At 42.0% G+C, this 17,303-nt stretch overlaps 1 protein-coding gene across 3 annotated transcripts in view; it reads right to left on the reverse strand.

The window, feature by feature from the left end:
* Positions 1-17,303, reverse strand: part of cfap92 (cilia and flagella associated protein 92 (putative)) — a 90,890-nt gene that overhangs the window by 50,233 nt on the left and 23,354 nt on the right. For all 3 annotated transcript variants that reach the window (XM_033037214.1, XM_033037215.1, XM_033037216.1), the window contains exon 3: positions 1,877-2,823. In XM_033037214.1, the coding sequence (XP_032893105.1) occupies positions 1,877-2,823 (947 nt within the window). The remainder of the gene's footprint in view (positions 1-1,876; positions 2,824-17,303) is intronic.

Here is a 17,303-nt window from a genome sequence, read left to right on the forward strand (position 1 = left end):
GTACATGCTAAATGCTGCCCACATCCGGTCCACTGTCATAGCCTTTAATGCAGCTTCCATACCCACCATAGGCAACCTGCCCCTCATATCTTTATAGATTCAGTTTTTCAACTTGAAAACCATCACTTCACATTAAATTCACAAGTGGCGATGTTAGATTCTCTCATATCATGGTCACTTTATTCTTGTGATTCCTTTAGAACAACAGGGTTAATAATTAACCCATTCTCCCTGCAAACAACCTGTTCCTTGTGTCCTTTCATGTCCTAATCCCTAATCTATGAATGGGATAATAGGAATGGAACTGAACTTGGTGGGGTGGAAGATTGCAACCTTCACGTGGTCCGCCCTGTTTCGACTAATGCAATCAACTCGACGTGCACAAACGGAAGATCAAATAGAACAAGTTGTCCAACAACTTTAGGCCGTGCACACCACACGAAAGAAGAAGAACTGAACTTGGTGAAACACCATGCTCAAATCAACATCCTGTTTTACATGACATCCAAGGTTTCATCAAGCAAGCACGTATGGTGACAAATTATTTCTAATTCAACAAGAGTCTTGTGGTTTTGTTCAAGAATGATCGTATTGCCTATTATCCAGTAAACTAATATTCGTAAAATCAGTGTTTATGTAAACTACTCACATGCTGTTCTTGCTCATGCTGACTGTTAAAGATGTTTCTCATCATAGGGAGGACCTTGCCAAGTTTGTTTCTTTATGTATCAGATTTATTTCCTGACTGGAAAAACTCAATGGATTCTTCAAATTAAAGACTACACAGCTCTACTTGTGCGATTGCCAGCATGAGACTTGGAACAAAAATATCATATGGGACTGACTTTTCACTTTCCCTCTATAGTACATATTTCCTTCCCCAGCAGCCTTTTCCTCAGACCTCTAGTCAGCTGTTAAGCAGGTTGCCTTGACCTGCAGAAAACGACACACTAACCCTGCTGACTATTCTAAATCCACAAACAATGAATAAAAGAATTAGGGAATATTTTGCTGGACAGGATGCATCACACCCGATCCTCCTGGATTCCATATATTAGACAATAGACAATAGGTGCAAGAGTAGGCCATTCAGCCCTTCGAGCCAGCACCGCCATTCAATGTGATCATGGCTGATAATTCCCAATCAGGACCCCGTTCCTGCCTTTTCCCCATATCCCCTGACTCCGCTATTTTTAAGAGCCCTATCTAGCTCTTTCTTGAAAGCATCCAGAGAACCTGCCTCCACCACCCTCTGAGGCAGAGAATTCCACAGACTCACCAGTCTCTGTGAGAAAAAGTGTTTCCTCGTCTCCGTTCTAATTGGCTTACTCCTTATTCTTAAAAGATCTTTGGCGAAACTTCACTTATTGAAAGGCTACTTTAAAAGCAGCATTTTTCACAGTTTCTCTTATTTAGTTACCAATTGTCAATTATCCTTTGGCATTTTGCATATGTACTTCAATGTGATTTTTTTTTTAGAGTATTTTTTCTTTATAAATCCACAACACACTGGTCAACCTGAGGAGCACCTTCAGCAACAGACTGGTTCCTCCAACTTGCAGCACGGAATTGCACAGGAGATCCTTTTTTCTCTGTGGCTATGACTGTTTAACACCTCCCCCTTCTGTCAAGGGGTAGATGAGATGGACTCCCCTCTGCCCGCCCCCCCACCCCCCCCCCCCCCCCCCCCCCCCCCCTCTCCACCCTCCCCAATGTTTGTACATCCCCAATCCTTTCCATTCGTCACTTCAATGTCATGTTTCAGGTATCTTGTTATGTTTTATGACAGTTGCCAGACCAATTATCCACCTGGGATAAATAAAGTTATATGGTATTGTATCGTATACAGTTTATGTTTTGCAATGGATCATCTCACCCAAGGTTCTCCCACAATGTCTTGAGTCCTTTGTTCTTCAGACCCTCCAAAACAAAGAGGTGAAATACTCCATCCATTACGTGAAAACCTGTCACAATATCCTGATCAGAACTTGAATCAATGTCCATAAAAGAACCTGAAATACTATTCCTTTGGGAATTGCCTTTCAGTTCAGAATCTGGTTTCAGTTCGGCCTCCACTATTCCGTTTTCACTTGACTGTGAATCCGCACAAAGAGTTAGAGAATTAATTGCATTAATTTGACCTAGTAGACTATGAAGAAAGGTTCTGTTTTTATAATCAAAAATGTATATAATCCGACCATATTGGCACTCCTCTAGTCCAATTGGGATATATTCCTTCCTTTTTGATAATGGATAAGCCAGTTGAACTCTCACATTGAGGACAGTGTTTGAGTCTAGATAATGACCTTTTGGTAATGGCTTTCCCACTGGTCCATCAACAGCTCCTGCAACACCTGCAATATGTCCATTCAATCCATGGGGTTGATAACCTAATGGATCTGGCAAGTCACAGTTCTGAATGGAGACGGCAACATTCAAGCACGTTTCACCATAAACCAGTTCTGAGAAACTCAGCTTTGCAACGCCATAAGGATCCCAAGATTTATTTGTTTCCATGAAGGGGTCGTGAATAGTGCGTTTATTGCTAACAAGGCCAACGTTGCTCAGTTTGGTATCTTCAGGTTCAGTGCCAAACAATGCTGGTGGCTGGGATTGTGGTTTCATCTTCCTGTCACGGTCGTGGACTTCTATCGCCAGTGGTGGACCCTGGAAATACTCTTTGAGTTTGGCTGGATTGATGATCCCTGTTAGAATCACATTGATATCCTTGAAGGTAATCTCTGTTCCATGTTCAGTTCCTTTAGTTTGATGACAAGGCAGGTTATAAAATTGATACTGACAGTACACAGGGTCACATTTTTCCTGGAATGGAAACAATAATAGGACATAATTATCATTCATTGCATTTCTCAAAATTCAGATAATTAAATCTTCTCGACATATATATTTGTAGTGAGTGTAAAACTGGAGGAGGTACAGATTGTATAACCACGTGTGTAAACAGATTGAAAAATAGTTTACTTTGATGTTAGAATTTTCCATTTACCTTATTTTCCCCATATGCTAAATATTTTGTCTATAAAAGCTTTGTTTGGTGATAAAAAGCAAATCACAATTAAAAAACAATGTTATTTTGATGCATTGTTTAGTCCACAACAATTTTAACTGAAAGATCTTTAACTTGAACAATAACTCTATTTCTTTCTTTCTTTCTGATATTATCTGACCTGCTGAGAATTTCCAGCATTTTCTGTTTTATTTCAATCTCCAGCCTCTGCAATATTTAACTAATTCAATTTTTGCCCGTTCACGGGAAAAAAACATATGATCAATTGCAATTACGTATTGTGTTTCTGCTGACTGGTTAGCATGCAACAAAAAGCTTTCCATTGTACCTCGGTACACGTGACGATACACTAAATTGAAACTGAAACCAAATTAAACGATTTCTAATTCTGTTCAACAATGACATTAAAATGTATTCCACTTATGAAGTTAGATTATAAATATTAATTTATGATTATTCCACTGGTGCTAACGGGAATAGAATAATTGGCTAGTATCATAGAATACAATAATCACACTGTTGAATAATGTAATTAGTCCAATATACATGCTTGATTCGTGGTAAATTCAATCCAGTCAGTCCCATTTCCCAGCTCTTTCCCATGTACCCTGTTATTTTTCTTCCTCAATTACTGTTCAAATTTTCCTTTGAAAGCCACGTTTGAATCTATGGTGAATTCCAGATTGTGAATATTAACAATTGAAAATTAAGTTTTCACTTTGACTCCCCGTGGCTCTTAGCTAATAACTTTTAAAATAATCTCTATTTCAATCAGGGACCTCTTTTCTCTTTTACATTAAAGATGATGCCAGAGTTTCATTAAGAATTTTTTTTCTGGTGACTTGCCATTTCTTCTGGGAGTCGGGATGTTAAGTCCCATTTTGTCCAATTATATTATAAACCCCTTGCCTCTCTGCAACTATTTCCGGAGCTAAATGTTTTTATTGCTATGGAACCTCTTGCACAAAACAAACCATCTGACTAATTCCCAATACAAGAAACATTTACATGAGCTGCAAGAATTTAACCCTTTCCATTCCTGGGCCTCAGCAGGGTGACAGGGCAGTATTAAAGAACGCAATATGAAAAGGGTCCTGTCACAAAACGTCTTCCATCCTCTTTCTCCCGAGATGCCGCCTGACCCACTGAGTTACTCCAGTCCAGCACAATATGTCTATTGAAGAACAAAAATGTCAAACCTGACCATTCTAAGAAAGTAAAATAAATTTGAATAGGGAAGATCATTTAATTTAACAGTAGGATCCTATCAGAATATCTATTTTTTTCACAAACCAGAATTGGATTTTTGATCACTGATCCAATTGTAATTTCTTCCATGTGTTGAAAGGTCACTTTCCGTGCAAGTTAAGCTTGCTTTACGATGTTTCCACCACCAGTAAACTTGGTGCAGGATATTAGAAGAAAATCGGGACCATATATTGACCGTAACAAGTTGTTAGTATGGTACCCGACACCCTGACACACTTGAGCACACCATGCCTGGAGCTGGCACCTTCACAAGTGATTCCTTTCAGTAGATTCTTAGATGCTGCCTATTTCGATTGTTGTTAAGACCATAAAAGATCAATATTTCAACCACATGTGCATCTCAAATATTTAATATTCTTGTAGGTGAAGCTCCCAAACAAAAGGTGAATCACTGCCATTCACAGTCCTTCTTTCAAAAATAAAAATTAAACAAATATAGACCAAATAAAGCAAAACAACTAACAGTTCGGACATAAGATATTACCTTGTGCCCAGAAACATTGAAAACTGGAAACCTCCCTGGATCTGCTGCTGGTAAACTGGAGCTAAATAGGATTATCAGTGCATCTCCATCACTGAGTGGGAACAGCCCCTCACCACTCTTTCCCCAGTGCACAAACATTTCTCCCACCACCCCAGTCACACTGTTCCCTCCCACTGACTCATAAACTCACCTTCCATCCCTGAGTTCCACAGCGCACTTTCACCCATTTACCTGCCTCTGGCTTTACATGTAAACCCTCCTCCTCTTTCCTAATCTGGCATCCTTTTGTCTCCTTTTCACCTCATGCTGTTGTTACTTACTCCACCATCTGATAATCCACCCCGCCCCCTCCACCCCCATACCCACCTGTATCTACATATCACTTGCCAGGCTTTGTCCCACCCTCATCTTTCTTTTACAGCTTTCTCCCCAATACTCCAATTAGTTTGAAGGGTCATCTGTCCATTTCCCTCCACAGATGTTGCCTGACTCGCTAAGTTCCCCCGGCATTTTGTTTGTTTGCACGAGAATCTGATGGGCTTCAGTGGGTAGGATGGTAAGCATAGGATGAGATGGTTAACTCTACAGTGCATTGTTCTTTATTTAATGTGGTGATGATCTCATAAACCATGACATAAGACACACAATCAACAAAATATTTATTAAAATGCTCAAATGTACATTTTCCAGTGCAAATGGTGGTGGAGCAGGAAAGCAAAGACTGCTGGAACATCTACTTCCTTGGGGCAAAGTTAAACTTTTCTACCAGGCTACTTCAACAGGCAAAAAGTGATCTTCCTGAAATGGTGACACTGACATGTTTAAATGTTTTATTACGCCTTATGCATTTTTCATCTGTTTCACACCTAATTGCATTTGCACCAGAAGAAATCCCTCTGAAAGCTCTTAAATGGCAGAAGGCCAATAGCTAAATTTCTCACTGCACAGTAACTTTTCAGTCATTGTAATCTTATGGAATTTCCTTAAAGCAATGATTTCAGAATCACAATTTTCCCAATTTTTTGGTTTAGTTTAGTTTCAAGATACGGTGGAGACGGGAAGGTGGGGCCTTTCTCCCACACAAGCCATAGGTGACTGGGCAATCTAAACCCAAGCACCAAGTTGTAAGCGGCCGAAGAAGCGCATCCCTCGGGACAGCCCCACTCTCCCACTGCCATGGCCGCCCTCCGCCTTCTCTCCCCCGTGCAGCCGCACAGTGATGGGCTGTGGGTCGGGTGGAGCGGAGGTGTAGGACAATGTTCACCCCTCCACCATGATGTGATGGACGCGGGTGTCTGGACCAATCGCTGACAAGTCCCGCTCCCCGGCAACGTCATGTCCGTTATTTGACTTTTCTGTTGAGCGGCATTCGGATCGTTGGCTTGTAGGTGATGCCGCCTTTCGGGTAGATGGCGTTTCAGGAACGGCCATTCAGTAAGTTTGCTTTTAGGCGACGCAGTCTTTCGGTTAGTTGGCGTTTCGACCGTACGCTTTTGGTTATTTGGCGTTTCAGCCTTATTTCCATTCGGTTATTTGGCTTCCACTTCTTTGCTTTGGCTTCTCGTCTGTCGGCGCCACGTCCAGGTACCGTAAACTATACCTCTGTACTGTAAATCTCAGGATCCATTATGCACTTTTAACAGGCTTTTCTATGGTGAGCCAACTTCAAAGATTAATCTACTGCTTTCCCCAAATCCTCCTGTCCTTTCCACCCATGAAAATGTGCTATTTGGGTTATACTGAAGTGACGAACTAAACTATATGGTTGAAAAAATTAATGTAACCATACTACAAGAGAAAAAAAAAAAGATACCATTACATCAATCTGCATTGATATGGTATGTTTAATGTCTCAAGGTACTTCTCTGTGAATTAGTATATTAAAAGGTAATAAAAAGGAAAATTAGGGAAAGTGACCAGGAGGATTGTCATGATATAGATTTTGAAGTGGTTGGATACCATATATATTCTAGTAGTTTCATTATGGGTAATGTTTGAATTAATGTATAATTATCCAATATTGGTCACTACATAACCCCCCCAGAAATGTCTGACCTTTGGAGAAATCGACCTGTAGACAGATCTCATAAACTGAATAGTTACAATGTCCTCCATAATGTTTGGGACAAAAACCCATCATTTATTTATTTGCCACAATATGAGATTTGAAATAGAAAAAATCACATGTGAACTAGGTGCATCTGTACTTTCATATTTTTCCATGATACAAATATAAATGTGCAAAACGGATCAGATTTGACCTCTCTCAGACCTCTGCAAAAGTGTGTTTATCTTCTAAGTTTGTGATATTTGGAACTAGACTGGAAGTTTTTGATTTGGATACTATTATCCAGAACTATGTAAATCACATGGGAAATCTGTGAAGCATTTCTCTGATCTCTCATCTGGACTGCTGCTTACAGTATCACTTTTTGATTTCAGCTTATAGATTTAATGTTTTTTGTCAATCACTGAACCTGGAGGATAGTAGATGGGAGTAAAGAGAGATTTTGATCATATAAGTCAATATATCAATAACCATTCCGATTATTTTAAAAAGCATACACTGCTATGGGCAGTGTGAAGAAGATTGCTGGGCCAAATGTTATCTGTTTATTTCCTACACAGATGCCCTCTGACCTGCTGAGTGCAACCAGCAGATTGTGTTTTGCTCAAAACTCCAGTATCTGTAGTCTCTTGTGTCACCATACTCTGCTGTGTGTTTTAACTTCAACCTTAGCTTTGGCTGACATCTATAAACTTGATCAAGCTCATGGATTAAATTTTCTGAGATCTTGGAAAAGTCATCAGGGATAGAGGGAGAGATTAATTTGAGATCAGAACAGCAAAACAAAAAGAAAAATCACAGGCTGGTCTAATTTGACACATGCCCCGAGCATCCGCAAAAGATGGATCATGAGTCAGTCTGTGAGGGCAGAATATTGTGAAGAAATGACATCAAAGCATATCTGAGAATTGTTTAAAATGTGTTTCAAATCAAATGACTTGAGATGCAAATTGTTGGTGAAAGGTGACAAAGCTAACATTAGGAGGAACACTGGAAATTGCCTGTTCATTTGAAGCCGTAGAAACACAGTTTCTGACCATGCGATTGGATGGAGGAAGCCAAATTAACAAGATGATATCTACTGGCACTCGGGACATGGACATGGTCATTCCAAAGCTGAAGATGACTGTGAGTGTTTTAGATGTGGGGATTTTGGATAATTTGCCAAAGATTCATGTTGCTGGGATGTAAAGGAATGGCGGGAGAATAAATCAAAGCATTTATGTTCAGTGTTCTTGAAGTGTGTTTATTACATTCGGACCCAGGCGAGGATCTGACATTGACCAACTAATAATATATCACAATTACTATCACACTGGTACCCCGCTCAGAGGTAATACATAGAACACTGATGTGCTATTGTGTTTTCAGCCGTAGAAACAGGCCCTTTGGCCCTACTTGCCAACACCGAGCAACATGTCCAGGGCCGGATTTACGTATAAGTTTGACAAGCTTAAGCTTAGGGCCTCGAGATCTAGGGGGGCCTCACAGAGCCGGATTTACCACTGGGCTTCATAGGCTGAAGCCTAGGGCCTCGAAATCTAGGCGGCCTCCGGCCAAGGCAGGACACCTGCTGTTCAACTCGGGGCCGCCCCCCTCTCTCTATCTCTCAATTGGGAGATCTGGCCTCCATTGCTGTCCGGTCGCCACCTCGCCGCGACCGCTGAAAACCAACGCAGAATCGCTCCCTGACCCTGGATCTGGAGTAACTCCCTGGAGTTACTCTTGCTTCTGGTTTCCTGGTCCTCCATAAATATTCTAAATGGAATGTAAAATGGAGGTGGTGGACGGCTGAACAATAACAGCCTATTGCATTTTATCTGTTTATTTATTGTGTATATATATGGTCTATGGTATATAAACACACTGAACTTTTATCTCCTGTTCTGTATTATGTTTACATATTCTGTTGTGCTGCAGCAAGCAAGAATTTCATTGTCCTATCTGGGACACATGACAATAAAACTCTCTTGACTCTTGACTTGCACTTAAGCAAAAAAGGGTTCTTGGGGAAAAAACAGGTACATTAAATTTAGTTGCATCTGGTTGGGTAACTATGGTAGGGTGAAGACTATTCCATGCTTTAACTGTGCGGGGGAACTCCATGGAGCAGCCAGCAACTCTGGATAGAAGAAATTGGGTGACGTTTCGGGTAGAGACCCTTCTTTAGACTCCCTCTGGTTTTAGTGTTTTTAGTTTAATTTAAAGATACAGCGTGGAAACAGGCCCTTCGGCCCACCGAGTCAACGCCGACCACCGATCACCCGTACCACTAGTTCTATCCCACACATTAGCGGAGTGAGTCAAGAGTCAAGAGTATTTTATTCTCTCACGTCCCAGTTAGAACAATGAAATCCTTACTTGCAGCAGCACAACAGAATATGTAAATGTAGTATGTAAACAATGTTATAAACGAGAAAACAAAACGGTGTATCTATATTACTAAAAGTCTGATCTTGACCGCTTTTGGCCCACTGTGGTGCAATTTCCGAGAGAACGCCGCCACCTATGGCCATCATTTTTGGCCACCTCGCTCAGAGCCCCCCTCTGCCTTCCGGGACCAGAGGAATTTTCCTATCGATGAAAAATCAGAAATATATTAATGTTTTTAAAAATTCCCCATTCACTCTGCTGCCCCCGCTGGTGGCAGGGGGGAGGGACTATAAAACCCAGAAGTGTCGTGCCTCACTCAGTCTCTGCCAGGCCCAGGAAGCGAGAGGGTCTCGGCTCTCTGAGCTGTGAATAACACTGAACGCACATCTACTCCATGGTGAGTCCCCTCAATGTGGCTGCTGCCAAATTGTTTACCTTTTTATTTTTTGTTTGTGTTCACAAAATGATTTTTTGATGTCAGATGGCTGCTGCCCAATTGTTTGCCTCGCCTTTTTTTAAAAGTTTGTGTTCACAAAATGAATTTTGGTTGTCAGGTAGCTGCTGCCCAATTGTTTGCCTCGCCTTTTTTAAAAAGTTAGTGTTCACAAAATGAATTTTGGTTGTCGGGTGGCTGCTGCCCAATTGTTTGCCTCGCCTTTTCAAAAAAGTTTGTGTTCACAAAATGAATTTTGGTTGTCGGGTAGCTGCTGTCCAATTGTTTGCCTCGCCTTTTAAAAAAAGTTTGTGTTCACAAAATGAATTTTGGTTGTCGGGTGGCTGCAGCTAAATTGTTTGCCTTGGCTTGGCTTTTAAAATCATTGCAACAGTTGGCTGCCAGCCCAAGAATCCATTCGACCCAAAATGTCTATGTATGTAGTCAACTGCCAGCCCACCAGCTGTGAGTGAGCTGCCACCCCAAGAACCCATACCAGCACTCCAGAAAGCCCCCCCACTGGCGAGCAATATTGGAATTGGTGGAGAGGTGGAATATTGCGTTGGTGACCAGCCCTCCCGTGTGATGCTGGGACCCAACAGGTCGCACTTAGTCTAGTATTTATATATTAACTAGACTAAGTGGGACCCGTTGGGTCCCATATTCACATGGGAGGGCTGGTCCCCCGACGCAATATTCCACCTCTCCACCAATTCCAATATTGGTGGCCAGTGGGGGGGCTTTCTGGAGTGCTGGTATGGGTTCTTGGGGTGGCAGCTCAGTCCCTCAAGCCTGATCTGCTGGCAGCTCATTCACAGCTGGTGGGCTGACAGTTGACTCATGACTATTCCTTGAAATTCCATTTCAAGCAGGGTGCAAGTCCACCAAATACAAATCCATGTTCCTACCATTTCAAGCAGGGTGCAAGTCCACCAAATTCAAATCCATGTTCCTACCATTTCAAGCTGGGTGCAAGGCCACCAAATTCAAGTGCAGTTTCCAACCACTTCAAGCGGGGTGCAAGGCCACCGAATTCAAGTGCAGTTTCATACCACTTCAAGCTGGATCCAAGGCTGCTGTCCTTTTATCGATGCTCCATAGAGAGCATCCTAACATACTGTGTATGCGTGTGGTACACCAGCTGCACAGCGGCTAAGAGGAAAGCGCTCCAGATGGCTATTGACAATGCACAGAAGATTGTCGGCTGCCCTCTCCTCACCTTGGAGGACCTACACAGTTCTCACTGTCTCAAGAAATCCCAGAACATTATAAAGGACATTTCCCACCCCGGACACTCCCTGTTTGAACTGTTGCCGTCAGGCAGACGGTACAGATCAATGAGGACAAGGACAAACAGACTCAAAAACAGTTTTTATCCCACAGCAATAACTACACTTAATATAGCCACCAAATGAGCGCAGGTGAATGTATGGTTGAGTGTTTATGCTTTTTTTTCATGTTATTTATTTTAGTTGTTTATTTTAGATATTTCTCTTTTACGTATCGTTAGCTTTTAGATAATGTGTGAATGGTGCACTGACTGGTTGGCATTTTTAATTTTGTTGTACATGTTTACATGTTATAATGACAATAAAGAACCTATCTATCTATCAAATACAAGTGCAGTTTTATACCACTTTCAGCAGGGTGCAAGGCCACCAAATTCAGTGCAGTTTTATTCCACTTCAAGCAGGGTCCAAGGTCACCAAATTTAAATGCAGCTTCATACCATTCCATGCAGGGTGAAACCACCATAAAACCACACAAAACACCAAACTCACAGTAGACATTCAGTGTGTTCAGTTGATTCACAGCTCAGACAGAGTCATGATCTCTCCCTCCCCCATCATGCAGAAACTGAGCCACACCCACACTTCCGGGTTTTATAACCCCTCCCCCTCCCAGCGGAAAAGGTGTGGCTTTCAGGGCGTGATCGACAGGAGAGAGATTCTCAACATTTTTTTAAACACTAATAACACTTTTATTTTTCATTGATGGGAAGAATTCTCTGCACCTGCTCAGCGGAGGGAGGACTGAGTAAGATGGCCAAAAATCAGCGTTTTATCTAAAATCAATATACAGTGCAAACAGGAAGTGCATTTGCAGTAGTGCCTTTTAACTTCAAGCCAAAGCACCCAAGCCGCCATTTGCAGTAAGTAGTGCCTTTCAACTTCAAGCAAAGCACCTGCCACCATTTGCAGTAAGTAGTGACTTTCAACTTCAAGCCAAAGCACCCAAGCCACCATTTGCAGTAAGTAGTGCCTTTCAACTTCAAGCCAAAGCACCCAAGCCACCATTTGCAATAATGCCTTTCAACTTCAAGCCAAAGCATCCAAGCCACCATTTGTAGTAAGTAGTGCCTTCCAACATCAAGCCAAAGCACCCAAGCCACCATTTGCAGCAAGTAGTGCCTTTCAACTTCAAGCCAAAGCACCTAAGCCACCATGTGCAGTAAGTAGTGCCTTTCAACTTCAAGCAAAACACCCAAGCCACCATTTGCAGTAAGAAGTGCCTTTCAACTTCAAGCCAAATCACCCACCACCATTTGCAGTAAGTAGTGCCTTTCAACTTCAAGCCAAAGCACCCAAGCCACCATTTGCAGTAAGTAGTGCCTTTCAACTTCAAGCCAAAGCTCTCAAGCCAAAGCTCCCAAGCCACCATTTGCAGTAAGTAGTGCCTTTCAACCTCAAGCCAAAGCACCCAAGCCACCATTTGCAGTAAGTAGTGCCTTTCAACTTCAAGCCAAAGCACCCGCCACCATTTGCAGTAAGTAATGCCTTTCAACTTCAAGCCAAAGCATCCTAGCCACCATTTGCAGCAAGTAGTGCCTTTCAACTTCAAGCCAAAGCACCCAAGCCACCATGTGCAGTAAGTAGTGCCTTTCAACTTCAAGCAATACACCCAAGCCACCATTTGCAGTAAGTAGTGCCTTTCAACTTCAAGCCAAAGCTCCCAAGCCAGCATTTGCGGTAAGTAGTGCCTTTCAACTTCAAGCCAAAGCATCCAAACAACCATTTGCAGGCAGTGCCTTTTTACTTCAAACAAACCATATTTTCATTTTCAAACCACATTAAGGGTACTCACAGTTGTGTAGACATTTGTTCAGTGTCATTCAGAGCTCAGAGAGACGTGACCCTTGGCTTCATCCATCTTGCAGAGAGCGAGTGAGGCACACCACTTCCTGGTTTTATAGTCCCTCCCCCTCCCTCCAGCAGGTGCAGCAGAGAGAATGCTGATTTTTTTAACCTTCAAGCCAAAGCTCCCAAGCCACCATTTGCAGTAAGTAGTGCATTTTGAACTTTAAACCAAAGCTCCCAAGCCACCATTTGCAGTAAATAGTGCATTTCAACCAAGCCAAAGCACCCAAGCCACCATTTGCAGTAAGTAGTGCCTTTCAACTACATGCCACCATTTTCAGTAAGTAGTGCCTTTCAACTTCAAGCCAAAGCATCCAAACAACCATTTGCATGCAGTGCCTTTTTACTTCAAACAAACCATATTTTCATTTTCAAACCACATTAAGGGTACTCAGTTGTGTAAACATTTGTTCAGTGTTATTCAGAGCTCAGAGAGACGTGACCCTTGGCTTCATCCATCTTGCAGAGAGTGTGTGAGGCACACCACTTCCTGGTTTTATAGTCCCTCCCCCTCCCTCCAGCAGGGGCAGCAAAAAAAATATTAATATCTCTCTGATTTGTCATCAATGGGAAAAATACTCCACACCCGTAAGGCGGAGGGGGGCTCTGGGCGAGGTGGCCAAAAATGACGGCCGTAGGTGACGGCGTTCTGTCGGAAATCGCAGCACAGTAGGCCAAAAGCGGTCAAGATCAGAGATTTAGTAATATAGATATATAACTATATAAATATATGTGTGTGTGTGTGTGTGTGTGTGTGTGTGTGTGTGTGTGTGTGTGTGTGTGTGTGTGTGTGTGTAATATATATACCCACACATACACACACACACAATTTCCCTCCTGGGATTAATAAAGTTCTATCATATAGTATCGTGTGTGTAGGAAGGAACTGCAGATGCTGGTTTAAACTGAAGATAGACACAAAAAGCTGGAGTAACTCAACAAGTCAGACAGAATCTCTGGACAAAAGGAAAATATTACATTTTGGGTTGGGTCTGAAATAGGTTCCTGCACACCTTTGGAATGTGGAAGGAAACAAGAGCACCCGGAGAAAACTCATGCGATCAAAGGGAAAAGGAGCAAACTCTATACTGACAGCACCCATATTCAGGATCAATTCCGGGTCTCTGGCACTTTTAGGCAGCAGCATTATGGCCAATGTACTGCCCCACAGTCTTGAACTTAATTAAAACATACAGTAGCTGTAAAGGGGGACATAGCGTCACTTGGACATTTGAAACTGAAAATGGATATTTTCATTTTTTTAGTAACCAAAGTTATCAACGTTTAATTTTTTGTGTGTTGGAAAACAAAATATAGTGGCACAGCTGGTAGATCTGCTGCCTCGCACGCCAGAGATCTGTGTTTGAATCTGTCCTCGGGCACTGTCTATGTTGAATTTGCACATTCTCCCTGCAAGCGTGTGGGTTTCCTCCCACATCCCAAAGACGCAATGGCTTTGGATCGAACCCAGGTCTCTGGCACTGTAAGGCAGCAGCTCTACCAGCTACGCTACTGTGAAATAATGTTCCAGATTAATTGAGATCTGAGTGCAGTTTAATTGCAATGGTTGCCCCACAGTAAGTGATTCAAATCCAGTGGTTTAATTGCTAGTTGAGCTAACACCAAATTTGAACTTCACTGTCTTTACTTCTTTAAGGATAAATAGACCATAATCACTGGGCAAGAAGCAACATCCTGATTTTCCAAGGAAATCACGTCAAATAACCTCTGAAACTCATCCAACAGGCTACGATTGAATCAATTAATTGACACCAAAGGAAAAAGTGTGGTTTTCTTAAGCAGAAAAAGCTTGTCATTATTTTGGGGGAATAGTACATCCCTCATATTGGAAAAAGGGAAGGATTGTGCAGAGAAAATTAAGCCAAGGTAAATATGGAAGGAAACCATATCTGGAGGGACCTTCAATGGAAACCTGAGCAACATAGCTCATTTGGCAGTCAAAACAACGACATAATGCCAATGACATAAAGAACACATGTGGATCAGACAGCCTCCCCCATGCCTCTTCTGGTCACTCCACTTTAGAAACAGGAGGAGCAGGTGAACCAAAGCAAAGACCAGCCAAGTTGTAACACTGGAGCAGGGTCGAACTCAAAGTTATCCATGCCTACATGGTTGCAAATCCAGACATGATTTATTTTATGGGTCTTCTTAGTAGACCCTGAATATCCCTCACAAAACCATAGCTAATTGTTTCTTCAGGCTCAGTTGGATAACATAAATATGAAACAAATTTTCATTAAAATGAATGAAAGAAAACATTTAACATCAATAAACTAAATTACCGGTTCATCAACAGGAAAGAAAAATTTCTCCCAGTCTGTAGGGAGTGGATGAAAAAGTGGGATAACATAGAATAAGTGTGAACAAGTGACCGATGGCCGGCATGGAGTCATTGGGCCGAAGGGCCTGTTTCCCTGCTGTATCTTTCAATCAATCATCGGATGCCTTTTTACCCTTAACTTTGAGGAGGAGGCCTGTGGCTGTTTACTCTAGACAACCCTCACCCTACACCAGCAAGCTATTAGAAATTTGGGTCTGCCATTGACCCAGTAGCACTAGGCTTTACCTAATGTGCTGACACTGTCTCGATAACAGCAAGAAGTTCTATTTTTATAGCATAGAAATAAATGAATCAGGGGCAGAGGAAGACCAAAAATAGACACAAAAAGCTGGAGTAACCCAGCGGGTCAGGCAGCATCTTTGGAGAAAAGGAATACGTGACGTTTTGGGTCGAGATCCTTCTTCGGCCCCTGGGTCCCCTTGTTTGAGTAGACTAACTCTGCCGAACAATAAATGTGTGATCCTCCATCTCCATCTTAAATAGGCTGCTCCTTATTTTTAAATAGTGACCTCTAGTTCAAGAACTAGAATTTAGGTGACATAATGTCCCCTAGAATATAGTAGTATCAATCAAAAATTGGCAGAGTTAAAAAGTAAATATTAAGATACTGTAGATAGCAAAAATATGCCCAAGGATGTAGGTTTTAAGGAATGTCGATGGTGAAGGGATTTAGGAAATGAATTTCAAAGCTTAATGTCTTAGCAATTGAAAGCATGGTTGTCAATGGAGGAATAATTAAGACCATAAGACATGGGAGCAGAATTAGGCCATACAAACCATCAAGTCAACTCATCCATTCTATCATGGCTGATCTATTTTTCCCTCTCAATCCCATTCTCTTGCCTTCTCCCCATAACCTTTGACACCCTTCCTAATCAAGAACGTATCAATCTTCACTTTAAAGATACCCAATGTCGTGGCCTCATCTGGCATTGAATTCTACAAATTCACCACGCTCTGGCAAAATAAATTCCTCCTTATTTCCATTCTAAAGGTACGTCCTATTCTGAGGCTTTGCCCTCAGTAGGTATTGGTCCTCTACTGGCCCTCCAGTAGGTTTCAATGGGATCATCCTTCTAAACTCCAGCGTGTACAGGCCCAGAGCTATCAAACGCTCCTCATACATTAATCAAATTATACCCGGGATCACTGCCATAAACCTCCTCCAGACCCTCTCCAAAACCAGTACACCCTTCCTCAGATATGTGACCCTGATCTACTCACAATATTCCAAATGGGGCCTCACAGTACCATATAGAGCCTCAGCATTACATCCCTGCTTTTATATTCTAGTTCCCTCGAAACGATTGCTGGCATCGCATTTGCCTTCCTTACCGCCAGCTCAACCTGCAGAGTAACCTTTTGGATATCCTGTACCAGCACTCCAAATTCCCTTTACACCTCTGATTTCTGAATCCGCTCTCCATTTAGAAAGTAGTCTACGCCAACTATTCCAACTACCTTCTCCTCAGTAATAGCGACTGCACTCACTTCTGCCTCCTGACTCCTTGAATTTCTGGCACAGTGCTGGTGTCTTGACTGTGAATACGTATCAAAACACGTATTCAATTGATCCACCATTTCCTTGTTCCACATTACTCCCACCTCAGCATCATTTTCCAGTGATCCAATTTTGCCCCTATTTTACTCTTTATATATCTGTAAAAACATTTGGTATCCTCTTTTAGCTAGCCTACCTTCATATTATATATTTTCTCCCCTTATAGTTTTTTAGTTGCCTTCTGTTGGTTTTTAAAAGTTACCCAATCTTCTAGCTCTGCCGTGTTATAAGCCTTTGTTTTGTTTATCTGTTATCTTTGACTTCCATTGTCAGCCACGGAGGCCTCATTCTCTCCTTGGTTTGTTTCTTCCTCTTTGGGATGAAAATATCCTGTCCAAGTTCAAGGATGACCAATAATATAGAATTGGAAGAATTGGACTGCAGGAAATGACAAGAACTGGAAGGGAATGAAGCGATGGTGGGTTTTGAAAACAAGAACAAGAATTTTAATATCTAACTGTTGTTAATTCAGGGGCTAATGTTTGTCAAGAAACCACAGGGAAACGACAAATGGACTTTGGCATTCATTAGCAAAGTAGTGAATGACCTCAAGTTCATTGAAGATAGAGCAAGGGATACCAGCCA

Source organism: Amblyraja radiata, chromosome 18, assembly GCF_010909765.2.
Source record: "Amblyraja radiata isolate CabotCenter1 chromosome 18, sAmbRad1.1.pri, whole genome shotgun sequence".
In the NCBI taxonomy this organism is placed as follows: domain Eukaryota; kingdom Metazoa; phylum Chordata; class Chondrichthyes; order Rajiformes; family Rajidae; genus Amblyraja; species Amblyraja radiata.